The sequence below is a fragment of the Tachysurus fulvidraco genome, chromosome 23, assembly GCF_022655615.1.
Source record: "Tachysurus fulvidraco isolate hzauxx_2018 chromosome 23, HZAU_PFXX_2.0, whole genome shotgun sequence".
Taxonomy (NCBI): Eukaryota; Metazoa; Chordata; class Actinopteri; order Siluriformes; family Bagridae; genus Tachysurus; species Tachysurus fulvidraco.
This window is the reverse complement of record NC_062540.1, coordinates 19,230,957-19,246,072: the sequence shown is the minus strand read 5'-3', so window position 1 is coordinate 19,246,072 and position 15,116 is coordinate 19,230,957. Positions and strand designations below refer to the sequence as shown.

Below are 15,116 nucleotides of genomic sequence, written 5' to 3'. Positions count from 1 at the left end.
ACAAACAGCAGATGGAATAAACATTCAGAGGTTTGCAATTAAAAGAAATAAAATAAAACCATGAATCGACGTTTTGTACAGCACATGCGTTTTGACACGACACACGACGACACACACAGAAACACAAAGCCGTGGTGTTACATTCAGATTACAAAAATAATAAAAGGTCCATGTTTTCCCGCATGGAGCGATCAGCAAGATTAACATTCCACTTTTTTTTCTTTTTTCTTTTTTCTAGTTAATTAATTAACTTTTTTTTTTGTAAAAAATCAAACAAAAAAAACAAAACACTTTTTTTTTGTGTGTGTTTCACCGTGTTTTAAAATGATTTAGTGAAATTTGTGCTTGTAATGTAAGATACAGGACAAAAATGACCTCGAGAACAAGAACAGGAAATAATATCGTTGAATATTAATATATGTGACGTGTTTCGTGTCCTTTTTTTATTTTTTATAAATGATATTCATCTCCTTTACGTGTTCTACATCATCCTTGAAGCTTCAGTATAAAACAAAAGAACTATGTTAAGATTGAATTCCTTCATTATTCTTTTCGGACCTTTATCGCCTATTTAAACGCAGCTACATCTCTCTCTCTCAGGCTGTAAGTAACACCTGATATCAGAAATTACACACATTGTCATGTTTCAGATTCTACTAAACCTTTGGCAAGTTGAATTTTTTATGACCATCACAAAAAAAGTAGCATATTAGAATAAAATTTCAAATGATTAGTAAGTGCACTTCTTTCCACTTTTTCATTGTCTTCTTATTATTATAAAAAATTATTATTAATACTTGGTTAACAATCTTAGCTGTTATGCCACAGCGACGATTTCTCTAATCTGATTGGTCGGTTGATTAACTCTGATTCATTTTCTATAGCACATCGTTAATTGAAACTTATTTCTCTTTAATAAAGATTAACAGTAATTGTAGGCCGATTTAAACTATTACTATTACGGCACACGTCCTGCCTCGTTTTAGAATCTTGGAATTCAGAACAGCTGATTATTTTTTTCCTCATACTGGTGTCAATACACCGATCTCTCATATGGTGCTAAGCGTTTTTTCCGCACACAGTTCGTTTCCTTTCAGCGACGCCCATAAAACACAATAAAAGGCAACAAGCATGAAATGAATGATCAAGATAAAGTCTCAAAAACAAGTGGAAGTTATTTTGAATCACTTCTATGCCAATAAAAATATTAGTAAGCAAGAGCTAAGTTTTCTATAGCTGTGGCTGAATTATTTATTTTTTTAGTAGCTTTGAGTTTTTTATGCTCAGTGGTACTCTTAGGGGCTTTTTACACCTGGTCACTCACTTCGTGTGTTGTCTCTGATCCGATAGCTATCTGATTTGTTAAAACTGTTCCATTTACATCAGGCCACATAAATGTGTCTTGGCGAATCGGATATCGATCCGATCTTTCTACTCCCGCCCAAAATGCTAATATATTGTACCTCATTTCCACTGTAATTGAAACAGATCACGCTTTTGTGTATGCGGTTTTCAGAATGCAATCAAAAAGAAGACGAAAAAACTGGTTACGACGTTTATGCTACAAAATACAGCGTTTACTGTTTGCTGCGTTTTCGCCGGCGACAGCAGCGCGTTTTAAGCCCCGACGAGACGCCTGGGTGAAAGATCACCTGCGAGTGACGTTCTTCCGTTTGGGAGGAGTATAGCGCCGACGTATGTAGCTTGAACAACCACATTCATTTACACCTGTCCAGTTTCATCTGAAACGCGTCCCAGACCACCTCCTGAAGGGGTTTGTACCATCGGATTTATATCCGTCTCCAAAACGTTTCGGAGGGCATTTAGACCTGGTCTTTTTACCATCGGATCGCTATCGGATCACAGAAAATGCATGAAGTGACCACCTTAGTCTCTGTCCTTGTGAATCAGCATGAGGATGTGTTTAATATAGATGCCAAAGATCTTTTCTTAATGAAGGCACTAAAATCATTTTAAAACACTGAAACTTTTTTCTTTTTTTTTTTTTTCTGAGGAAAAAGTGTCATTATTTTGTTCATTCACGTTTTTGTAGTAATGCGGTTCCGAGTAAAGAACATTGTCACGTAATCATTTCTCGAACATCGATGATTCTTTCTTCATTCTTTTATTTTTGTCTTTAACGTGTGCAGTTTTAAGAAGAGAACAGGTTTCAGGTCTAAATTATTTTCTTTTACTTTGCTTATTTAGGGTCTAAAGGACTGAGTGCACAACCAAAGCACTGCTTCGTACAGTATTTTATCAGAAACAAATCAGATTTTTTTAAAAATATATATACACATTTTCCGAGCTTGAGTACTATGAAGGACATTATATTACATTATATTACAGTCTTTGATAACTGTTTATTCGGTTGTGCTCTCAGAGTGTTGGACCGTTTTCATCAAGTCTTTGTTGTTGTTGTTGTTGTTGTTTTTTCTTTCAGACATCAGTTTGTTTTTGTACTGGCTGTGCGAGAACATTAATAATTCTAATTCTAATAATTCTAATAATTTAATAACATTCATTTATCAAAAAAAAAAACAGTGCTATAGGATTAAAACACAGAGTGTAAAAAGGCAGCTTGATTTATTATGGCTAGATTTCATTATTTTCACCAAAAAAAACACAAAATCTCCCCACCGATAATTGTCAGGGGATATACTGTGATCATCACCAAGCTTTCCCAGGGAAGAGTCTGCCTAAGTAGACCGAGTTAGGAGTTGTGGAGTTTGCATGTTTTCCCCGTGCCTCGGGGGTTTCCCCCGGGTACTCCGGTTTCCTCCCCCGGTCCAAAGACATGCATGGTAGGTTGATTGGCATCTCTGGAAAATTGTCTGTAGTGTGTGAGTGTGAGTGTGTGTGCCCTGCGATGGGTTGGCACTCCGTCCAGGGTGTATCCTGCCTCGATGCCTGATGACGCCTGAGATAGGCACAGGCTTCCCGTGACCCGAGTCACCGAGTTCAGATAAGCGGTAGTACGTGAATGAATGTGTCTCCTCTTTTTTTTTTTTTTTTTACATCAAATTAAGTTTTACAATGTTTCTGTCATATGTAGCTGTTTTCTCAAAATTCAATAATCGGTAGATTAATTCTCCTTTGTTTTGGCATTATTAACCAAACGCTAACATTTAGTGCTAAATGCAAATAGATCATTGAGCCTCCAGAGAGGATAAAGAAAACAAAATGGCTGGTCAAAAATCCTCTCCTCTAATTAGTCAGTTTTGTTTCATCGATCTTGCTCGGCGTGTTGTCGGCCATTTTGAAGGCCTTTCTCTGCTTCCTTCCGCTATATAGAGCACACCTCCTTTTCTGGCAGTTCTGGTAAATCATCTACATATTATCTTCTCACAGAGCTCACAATATAAGCTCCAGACTTGAGACACAGTTACCGCCACTCGCATTCACCTTGTCTTTAGTTTGGCTGCCGGCAGCCTGGGTTCAGAAACGATTGCTATTTGGCATACAGATTTTTAAAAAAGAGGCGGGGCTTGTTCGGTTATATCTGTAATACAAGCGTCAGTAAGGACCAACACATCTGATCATTCTCGGTTTAGATGAAAGGTTTTTTTAAATGAACCTTTCTGGATTTTTTTTATCGTGATTATTTTATTTCAGCATATTTCCATAACATCACACACCGATTAAAACCTCCCTTAATGAACTTCCAAGGCACAATAAAAAAATCCCTTTTCTGCTTTTTCCTTGAAACAGGTGAAGAAACTTCACCTCCTTCTGTGCTGTGCTGCTGTTTTAGCAATTTGGTCCTCCTATAAATAAAAAAAAAAAGCAAAATACACTGCAATATAAACGAGTATCCATGTACGCTGTGAAAACAATCAGTCAATCAATCAAAAACAACATATAAAAGAAATGATCATGCTGTGTGAAGTTTGCTTGGCTCGTACCTGTCCTGTTGTGTTGTCTAATGTATCTCTGTATCGTTGCTGAACACTTCGCCACATTCCGAAGTGTGCGGGAGAGAATCGGCACGCCTTGACGGACTGCATTCAGCAGGAAACCTGACACACCAGCAAACACAAAACTCACTTGTTAACTCTTTGTGAAAAGCGAACACCTGACCAGTACCTCTACACAAAACCCCAAACCTTCACTGACACCCAAACATTCAACCAGTACCACTACACACCAAACCCAAACCTCCACTGACAACCAAACATTTACCCAGTACCACTACACACTAAACCCAAACCTCCACGACAACCAAACATTTACCCAGTACCACTACACACCAAACCCAAACCTCCACTGACAACCAAACATTTACCCAGTACCACTACACACTAAACCCAAACCTCCACTGACAACCAAACATTTACCCAGTACCACTACACACCAAACCTTCACTGACAACCAAACATTTACCCAGTACCACTACACACTAAACCCAAACCTCCACGACAACCAAACATTTACCCAGTACCACTACACACTAAACCCAAACCTCCACTGACAACCAAACATTTACCCAGTACCACTACACACTAAACCCAAACCTCCACTGACAACCAAACATTTACCCAGTACCACTACACACTAAACCCAAACCTCCACTGACAACCAAACATTTACCCAGTACCACTACACACTAAACCCAAACCTCCACGACAACCAAACATTTACCCAGTACCAATACACACCAAACCTCCACTGACAACCAAACATTTACCCAGTACCACTACACACTAAACCCAAACCTCCACTGACAACCAAACATTTACCCAGTACCACTACACACCAAACCTCCACTGACAACCAAACATTTACCCAGTACCACTACACACTAAACCCAAACCTCCACGGACAACCAAACATTTACCCAGTACCACTACACACTAAACCCAAACCTCCACTGCCAACCAAACATTTACCCAGTACCACTACACACTAAACCCAAACCTCCACGACAACCAAACATTTACCCAGTACCACTACACACCAAACCTCCACTGCCAACCAAACATTTACCCAGTACCACTACACACTAAACCCAAACCTCCACTGACAACCAAACATTTACCCAGTACCACTACACACTAAACCCAAACCTCCACTGCCAACCAAACATTTACCCAGTACCACTACACACCAAACCCAAACCTCCACTGACAACCAAACATTTACCCAGTACCACTACACACTAAACCCAAACCTCCACTGACAACCAAACATTTACCCAGTACCACTACACACCAAACCTTCACTGACAACCAAACATTTACCCAGTACCACTACACACCAAACCTTCACTGACAACCAAACATTTACCCAGTACCAATACACACCAAACCTCCACTGACAACCAAACATTTACACAGTACCACTACACACCAAACCTTCACTTACAACCAAACATTTACACAGTACCACTACACACCAAACCCAAACCTCCACTGACAACCAAACATTTACCCAGTACCACTACACACCAAACCTTCACTGACAACCAAACATTTACCCAGTACCACTACACACCAAACCTTCACTGACAACCAAACATTTACCCAGTACCAATACACACCAAACCTCCACTGAAAACCAAACATTTACACAGTACCACTACACACCAAACCTCCACTGACAACCAAACATTTAACCAGTACCACTACACACTAAACCCAAACCTCCACTGACAACCAAACATTTACACAGTACCACTACACACCAAACCTTCACTTACAACCAAACATTTACCCAGTACCACTACACACCAAACCTTCACTTACAACCAAACATTTACACAGTACCACTACACACCAAACCTTCACTGACAACCAAACATTTACACAGTACCACTACACACCAACCCCAAACTCTGACTGAAACCAAAACATTTACACAGTACCACTACACACCAAACCCAAACCTCCACTGACAACCAAATATTCAACCAGTACCACTACACACCAAACCCAAACCTCCACTGACAACCAAACATTCAACCAGTACCACTACACACCAAACCCAAACCCTGACAGAAACCAAAACTTTCAACCAGTACCACTACACACCAAACCCTCACTGAAATCCAGACACCCAATAAGTACCAGTAAGCACCCCCCCCCAGCTGAAACCAAATCCCCTATTCTGTCCCACTACACATAACCCGTATCCCTAGGTGAAAACACCATGTACTATCATCATGTACCGAACTCCTAAAGCCTTTACTGTAACCAAAACACCCGAACAATATGTCTACAGACTACCCCTAACACAAACAGCAACCCCAAACCCACACTGAAACACAAACATCCAAGCGATACCATTACACACTATGCCCTAATGCTTGTTCAAACCAAAACACTACCAACTTTCCCCAAACCCAAACAGCCATCCAGCAGTACCACTTTCTCCTCTTAAAAGTCCTCCTCAATACTCAAATTTTCACAAAGCATATTGCACAGATTAGCATATGCTAATAGAAACTATAGCATTATTTTTGTAAAATAATCTTTTACCTGCTACGAGTGGGACTGTAGGCTCCAGCAAAGGACTTATGGGATGTTGGTGTCACTTCTCCATCCACTTCACTCTCACTGCGCACCAAATCTGCATTAGTGTGCCAGTTTGTCCCTCCACTAGCTGTAGAGCTCACTGCATGAAGACAAAGATAGAAAGGATACTGTAATGAGCAGGAAATTAGAATTTGCATAAAGGGTATAGAAATAAAAGAACCCATTAAGATGGTCTTATACAACTCATCACTCACTCACTCATTTTCTACCGCTTTATCCGAACTACCTCCGGTCACGGGAAGCCTGTGCCTATCTCAGGCAACATTGGGCATCAAGGCAGGATAAACCCTGGACGGAGTGCTGACCCATCGCAGGGCACACACACTCATTCACTCACACACTCACACACTATGGACAATTTTCCAGAGATGCCAATCAACCTACCATGCATGTCTTTGGACTGAGGGAGGAAACCGGAGTACCCGGAGGAAACCCCCGAGGCACATGGAGAACATGCAAACTCCACACACACGAGGCGGAGGCAGGAATCGAACCCCCGACCCTGGAGGTGTGAGGCGAACGTGCTACCGAATAAGCCACCGTGTCCCCCTCCTATACATCTCATAACTACATGTAATTGTTTACAAATGGTTGCAACAAGGTTTCGTCTTTAAAACATAATAAAGTTTTAGGAAGGTTTCGAACTGGATTTTGGGTCATGAATGTGGGAATTTGCGATCATTCGTCCGCAAGAGTTTTAGTGAAATCAGGCACTGATGTTAACAGAGGATTTCTGGGGTGCAGTCAGTATTCCAGTTCATCCCAAAGGTGGAACAGGAAGGGAAATTGTAATGCTACGGAATATAAATATATGTGTACTTCTAAATTTGTGGCAACGGTTGGTGGGAGGCCAACCTATAGGCAAGACGGTCAGGTACTTATGGACATAGATTGTGTCAAACTAACTAGTTATGATTATGTGGACAGTGAGTGTTAAAGTAACATCCACATGAATGCCAGGATTAAAGGTTTAGGACATTGCTCAGAGCATCACATCGCCTCCTCTGGCTTGCCTTCTTCCCAGACTGCATCCTGCTGCCTTCTATATAATCTAAATAAAATGTAATTCATCAGACCAAGCCACCTTCTTACATTGAACACTAGGAACACCACAAAAGACCTGCTAATTTTAAATGCTCTGACCCAGTCATCTAGTGCCCCTTTTCCACCGAGGCAGTTCGAGTGCTGGTTCGGAGCCAGAGCCTAATTTAGAACCAGTTCTTTCTGTTTCGACCGCCAAAACACCGGCTCCGAATCAGGAAAAGTGGTTCTTAAGTAGCACCAAAACGTTGCTGGTCTAGACTTAAGAACCGCTTCCGTCAGGAGCTGGGGGCGGGGCTACTGTTAGCTTAAGTATACTAATGTTTAATACACTTTTACTTTACCGCGATATGATTCATTATCAGCACACATGATAGTAGGTAGCTACATGCTAAGGCTAAATTTTTTTCTGTGTTTATGATAAAATAACGTTATGTACTTTATCGATTACAACCTCCATTTATACAGATTACACGGAGCCGCACGTACACGTTTTATTCGCCGCGTTTGGATGCCGATGTAGGTTCGCAAAGCCATGAGCATTAACAGTAAAGCAACATCCGCCATTGTTGATGTGTTTGTGTTTGTCGCTGCTCTGCTAACGTTGCTGGGACACGTGACACGTATACAGTGACGTCACACTCGGCGCTGTGATGGTGCTCTAGCCGGTGGAAAGGCAAACTGGTTCTTAGAAGGTTTGCCAGTGGAACCAAATTTGAACCAGCACTAGCGCTAGCTCTGAACCAGCAACCGGTTCTTTCCGGTGGAAAAGAGGCATAGGTTTCAGTCATCTAGGTTTCAGAATTTGACCTTTGTCAGAGACTCGTAGACTTGTCCATTTTTCCTGCTTCCTAACTCACAAATAACTATTTGAGAACTGACTGTTCACCTGCAACTTAACATCATATGCTTGACAGGAGCCATTTGTAATGAGAACATCAACGTTCACTTCACCTTTCAGCGTTTTTAATGATATGGCTGACTGGTGTATGTCAGTACAGACTAGTGTCTATAATAGCACCAATTCCAGAGCAAACTGCATTCTAGACTAGCAGGTCCCAAAGTGGGGGTCGGGTGGGTTGGGTTTGGTGTGTAGTGGTACTGGGTAAATGTTTGGTTGGCAGTGGAGGTTTGGGTTTAGTGCGTAGGGATGAACCCAACGCTGGGTTATTTTATATAGGTTGTTTTATTTTTTATATTATATATAGCATGCTGGGTTGTGATTTTAACCCATCTATTAGTTAAAAATGACGACACTGCTGGGTTGAATTTAACCCAAAATGGGTCAGAAATTTAAGTGATTAAAATAATGAATCGACAACAATACTTACTTCTGTAATCCAACCCCGCCCACGGGAAACACGAGAGTATGTGGAAGCAATCTAGGTGATCTAAATAAAATGTCATCCTTCGTTTTATTAATACACATTTTCTTATTTTTGTAAAGGATGTCTAGGCTAAAATAGAAAACCTTGAATCTAATACATAATATGTCTAATATACAGAGCTGATTTTGTCATAACATGTAAAACGCTCGTATTCAATGAAAATGTATTAAATATCACAGTAAATGGGGGATCGCTGTCTGAAAAGTTTGGGAACCCCTGTTTTAGACTAGCTGGTGTTAGCATGCTAGTTTAATAGTCATTACCTGTTGTACCTTACGTTACCTTGATTGTAATTACCTGATGAATAAGAGCTGGTCCTGCTGGATCTGCTAAATGGAGCTGGTAGTGTTTGATAGCCCAGTTGATGTTGGTAGCCTCTGTCATACTCAAAGCCATAGATGGGCCTCCGTCCTGCAGTGTTGCGGTTGTACCATCCTCTCAGATGTTCTACCACTAATGCTTTTTGCATGCTTTTTGCCAAAAGTTCATTCCTGCCCCTTGGAGGTCTTAAGGTTGCATAGGGATTGTGCAGCATCCCGTAGTTCTTGCTGCGCTCGTTTCCATGGTACCCATGCACATGGTAGGAGGGGTTAACGTTGTAGTGTCCTTCAAGTTCATTCTCGTATACATAAGCACCACTAGCACTGGGATTAGTGTAGGGCTCATAGTCAGCAGTGGCATAGCCAGGCACGTAATATGCAGCGGGACTGTATGGTGTACGAGTGTGGGTGTGGGTGTGAGTGTGTGTGGGGTGAGGCACTAGGTTTGGCATGCTCCCCGTGCTGTGTTGGTGATGGAGCGAAGAAGGGATGAGGTACGGAGGAGTAGAAGGACACGGCGGACCGAAATCAGCACTGGATACACTCGCGCAAGACGAACAATCGTCCAAGACCTCGGTGCTGTTGCTGCGGCGACCTGGAAAAACGGATCTCTCAGAACCGGAATAACAGAGGAAATTAGACTGAGACTCCAGGCTTCCACTGCGATGTCGGAACGCTTGGGCCGGACCCTCAGACCTGCCGGATTATTAAAGAAATTATACAAGGATATTGCTTTTATAGGGGCAGTAGCTGCACAAATTTTTAAATGTTTCTGTACCCGAGCTGGCTGCTGCTATAGGCATTTCGGGTCAAAGCGAGGGTTTGTGTGACATTTTGAAGCTCCGCCTGCCTGCGAGGGACGGTTTTATACGGACTGCTGCTGGCCGAGGAGGCGTCATGAGAGGTGCAGTACAAACCAGACTGAACATCGCACTCCAATCTTCAGGTACAAAGTGGAGATACAATACAAAGTAGACACGTTTATACGCATAAAAAAATAAAGAGGACGCATTTTAAAAAATGAGACACACCTGCTTAGCACAGTGTCGTGGTGCGTGTCACTCTCAGAGGATCGTCTCTGAGTATCATAGTCCAGGTTGACCGGAGGAGGAGCACTGAGTAACGGAGAGCACTGCAGGGAGCGAGATCGCCGTCTCTGACTAACATCACCTAGATGGCAGAACCAAACAAACACAACATTTGTAGCAAAAAAAAAAATAAAATTTTTTACCATGTTGGCAACTGTGTAGTGATACAGGCTGCTAAACTGTGTAGAAAGTTAGTTTATTCATAAAAATAAGGGAGATATGACAGAAATATCATATCTTACTTTACATTACCTAACATAGGAAAGATGTGTTGTATTTAAAGTAAACCTTTAAAGGTGGGGTCTCCGTTGTTTGAGAAATGCTTCAGAAAACTGCGTTGGGCCACCAAAAAAAAACAAAACTAACGTGTAGCCAATGAACAGAAAGGGTGGGTCTTGTCAATATGGGCGGAGAGAGTGTTCAGTGCGCATGTGTGACATTAGCAGAAATCGGTTTAAACACTGACATGGAGGATAAAAACAAAGAAAGAAAGCGAAGAAAGGATTACGGTAAGGCAAGAAGTAGGACGTGTTAATATAGGATCAGCTTTCCAGCGCTGGAGAGAACTGAACATCTTCCGTGTGAAACGGAGCTAAAAATTTCATGGTACAACACACAGTACTACAAAAACACACCTGTATTACCATAGTATTACTCATTGTGTTCATTTATTGATAAAAATATCCCCTCGGTCATCTGCCCCAACATGTTCCGCCATAATACTTGTCTGGGTTATACTTGGGTTCTACTTGTCTGGTGTCTGTGTGGGGCGGAGCTATCAAAACAGGGGTGGGACCCATTTGGGTTAGGGGCGTGTTTGTTTTGGTGATTTCAAATGTCAACATTGGCTTTCAAACAACGGAGACCCCACCTTTAACAATATACATTATTTTGATGATATTTGATTTAATGTCAACACAAAAAAAAGTAAAATGGTAAAAATATTCAAGCTTTGAGCTATTTATTTATTTATCTATCTATCTATCTATCTATCTATCTATCTATCTATCTATCTATCTATCTATCTATCTATCTATCTAAAATCATGTACTTTGACAATTTATTGACAATATAACATAATGACAATAAGGAGACTTATTTCTATTATTTTTGATAAGTCATTTAAATCTGTTTATTTATGATCCGTTCAGATTCTTTTATCAGTTGCCTGGTTTGCCCAAATGCGCAGGCAGACGACAAAGCCGCTCGAGTTGAGTAAAATAACGAATAATAATAAATATTTTGTCTGATTTAATAATGTGCTTGTATGTCCATGTTTTAAATAATTATTTTTAGCCCAGTACAGACTACATTATGGTCATGTGTCAGTTGATGGGTGTGGAACAACAACCCTGACAGATAATAATATAAAAATATGTTAAAAAAAACAACAACAACAACAAAAAACATATACCCTATATGCTAATACATTCAGCAAATGCTAATTATAAATTAGTTAGAGATGTGTATAAAAATGAACCCTTTGTTTTTTTTTATTATACCGAGTCTACTGACTCGTTCACCTTAGTGACTCTCTCAAAAAGTCGGAGTTGTTCGTTAATTTTAACACCTCTAGTATTTGATAAGCTGACTAAAAGTTGCAGCTACTTGACTTATAATACAGCGGTGGCTAATCAGAATATTTGTAACAGAAAGATTTAGCATGATTTAGCAGAGATTTAGAGCTAAAATACTAAATGGATGTTGAGCAAATATTAGCAAAGTTAATGTTTCAGACTTTATGTTACCAAAAATCCTTTTTTAAATAAATATCCTTGAGGGAAACCTTTACCAGGTTGCTAAGATAAACTATGCTAACCTGGAAATGTTTGTAGCAGAAATGTTTTGCTAGCTGCTCGGTAGAATCGGAAAGGCCATGAATGTAATGCTTAAGGCTATAAAGATTGGTCTTAAGCTGCTATAATAAACTTTTAGGCTGCTGAAATGACAGTTCTTAGCGTTAATTTCTTACTTACTGTCATCCAGAGGAAGGCTGTCAGAAAGAGCGCTGCATTCTGACTGACCCAGTTCTTCTGTAAAAGAGAGAACGATATGGGTATTAGTTATATATATATAGTAAGGTGTGTGTATGTGCACACACACACACACACACACACACACACACACAGCCCTTTGGGAATTTACTAAACTTGAAAGGACATGTTAAGAACAGTCAGCAAAACAAAATATAAGAAATCTCCATGAACATTAATTTCTGCCCATGGATTTACATTTACAGCATTAAGCTCTCTATTATATACAACTGAGTAATGGAGGGTTAAGGGCCTTGCTCAGGGGCCCAGCAGTGGTGGACCTGGGATTTGAACTAGATCAAGGCCGCTAGGCAACCACATACCATGCTTCGGGGATGTTCTAAACTTTGATTGGCCAGAAGGTGTTAACGAATGTCTTATAACAGCAGATCTGACAGTCATGAAGCTGCAACTTCACAGTTTTATAGTTATGTATTTATTTTTTTTCTTAAACAGGGACTTGTATTGTGAAAGCTGTTCATAATTTAAATCTAAAAATGAACTAACAAAAAACTATCATTATGAATTTATTTAATTGAATTGAACAAATTTAATCTATTATGCATTTATTAAGCATTTTTGGAAGGAGTCTCCAGTGTCAGGGTTGGAATGTTTCCATTTTTATTTAACAAGTGCATTTTTAAAAGAACATATAGTAAAAGTATTATTTATAGCTGCTATAATGCAAGTGATTAAAACGAACTGTCTTGTTTTGAAGAATTACCTAAAATTAAGCATGTTTACATTATGAACATATAAAATGTAAGGTTCTAGTGAATAAAAAAATTTATTTGAAAGTGCATGTGGTGTAAGAGAAAAACAAATTGGTAAGTTCTTATTTCAAAATAATGATTAGAATTGCAAACTTACAGTATTGACCAATATAATATACACAAATCATTAAGATGTTTTATCAATCTGATCTAAAATGTGAATACAATGATTTGTATCATTGTACTTATCATAATGACTCATGAATGTATATTTACTTATCTTAAAGGTACTTTAAGATTTTTGAAAAGCCAATGTTGACGTTTGAAATCCCCAAAACAAACACGCCCCTAACCCCAAATGGGTCCCACCCCTGTATCGATAGCTCCGCCCACACATACATACGTAACCCAGGCGACTAACGGAAAGAAACGTGTCTTTATCATAGCTGAAGGGAAGAACAATACGATTGTAGATAAACAAACAAGCAAAAATGACACACAAGCATAATCATGTAAAGGACAAAGGCATATATTAGTTCTGTGTAACAAAGCAAAACCAACGTTACTCACCTATCGAGAAGGAAAAACGCGCCTCGGCGTCTTAAGTAAAGTCGGCCACATATTCACAGGTCGGAGTTTCCCGTCAATAACTCCTGAGCTAAACGCTGTTACTACACGGTTGTAGCTGCCTCTCTACATTACTACGATAGAAAAGAGGTGTTATTTGTGTAGTAACAGTGTTTAGCTCAGGAGTTATTGACTCGGGAAACTCCAACCTGTGAATATGTGGCCAACTTCCTGCTCCTTCAGTTCTCTCCAGCGCTGGAAAGCTGATCCTATATTAACACGTCCTACTTCTTGCCTTATCGTAAGTCTTTCTTCACTTTCTTTCTTTCTTTGTTTTTATCCTCCATGTCAATGTTCAAACCGCTTTCTGCTAACGTCACACATGCGCACTGAACACTCAGCCGCATATCGACAAGCCCCGCCCCTTTCTGCTCATTGGCTACACGTTAGTTTTGATTTTTGTTTTGATTTTTGTTTATTATTCGGCCTGACTCAGTTTTCTGAAGCATTTCTCAAAAATCGGAGACCCCACCTTTAATGACTTATGAATGTATATTTACTTATCTTTATGACTTATCCCTGGTAATGAACCTTTTGGATTCAAACCTTATGCAGCTTTGACCGTTGACTCTTTTGTAACCCTCTAAACGTACCAGCGATGATCCGTGAGGCTCTTTGCGTGGGTCTCTTGCCCTTCTTCACACGGTAGCGGTTCATCTCATCCTCGATCTCCTGAAGTTTCTGCATGGCATCCAGGCAGTTCCTCCTACGTTTCTTCTTCACCGTTTTGCCGATTTCGGGTTCAGATGCCAACTTTTTCGCCGCTTCCACGATCTTCCGCTGCAGAGCAAAACGACTCTCCAGGTTCCTCAGGTACGGATCCTAGTCAGAACATAGACGCTTGAAGCCACTTTTAGAGACACTTAAATCAAAATATACTGTATACGTAGAAGTCATGCTTACATAAAATTAAATGCTTTAGTTTAAATTCAATTTGAAGCAATCCAATAATTTCTTGACTTATTATGAGTCAAATTTATACCGTTTTTTAAACCTAACACACAGATGAACTCACTATCAACTAAACATTTTGTTGATTACATTAAACGTGAAAAACAAAAACAATTCTGAGGTTATATTGATTAGTTACGACGTTTAAATCCGAATCACTGAGCCACAGACACCATTCTGTGATTAGGACAACTTCGATGGATCACTAATACACTGAACAATGAGCTAACAAAGCACCGTTCCGTGGCATTTACACCGACCTCGTTATATGGGAAAAGCTCGTCCAGTTTAAAGGAAGTGCCGATTCTCCTCCTGATGCCAGGAGGTTTTTCCCCTGCACTCATTGGATACTCTTTAGGAAGTTTCCCAGTCAGCTCCTGAATAAATACATACAATAAATAATTAAATGTACATTAATAAAT

At 40.0% G+C, this 15,116-nt stretch overlaps 1 protein-coding gene across 5 annotated transcripts in view; it reads right to left on the bottom strand.

The window, feature by feature from the left end:
- Positions 1-2,902: 2,902 nt before the first annotated feature.
- Positions 2,903-15,116, bottom strand: part of frmd4bb (FERM domain containing 4Bb) — a 41,360-nt gene continuing 29,146 nt past the window's right edge. For 4 of the 5 annotated variants that reach the window (XM_027159207.2, XM_047807531.1, XM_027159206.2 and 1 more), the window contains 9 exons: positions 14,955-15,071; positions 14,337-14,565; positions 12,347-12,403; positions 10,314-10,452; positions 10,061-10,222; positions 9,260-9,978; positions 6,477-6,612; positions 3,906-4,019; positions 2,903-3,767 (listed from right to left, as the gene is read on the bottom strand). In XM_027159207.2, the coding sequence (XP_027015008.1) occupies positions 3,923-4,019; positions 6,477-6,612; positions 9,260-9,978; positions 10,061-10,222; positions 10,314-10,452; positions 12,347-12,403; positions 14,337-14,565; positions 14,955-15,071 (1,656 nt within the window). In that variant the 3' untranslated portion in view covers positions 2,903-3,767; positions 3,906-3,922. The remainder of the gene's footprint in view (positions 3,768-3,905; positions 4,020-6,476; positions 6,613-9,259; positions 9,979-10,060; positions 10,223-10,313; positions 10,453-12,346; positions 12,404-14,336; positions 14,566-14,954; positions 15,072-15,116) is intronic. The other variant, XM_047807532.1, reaches the window with a different exon arrangement.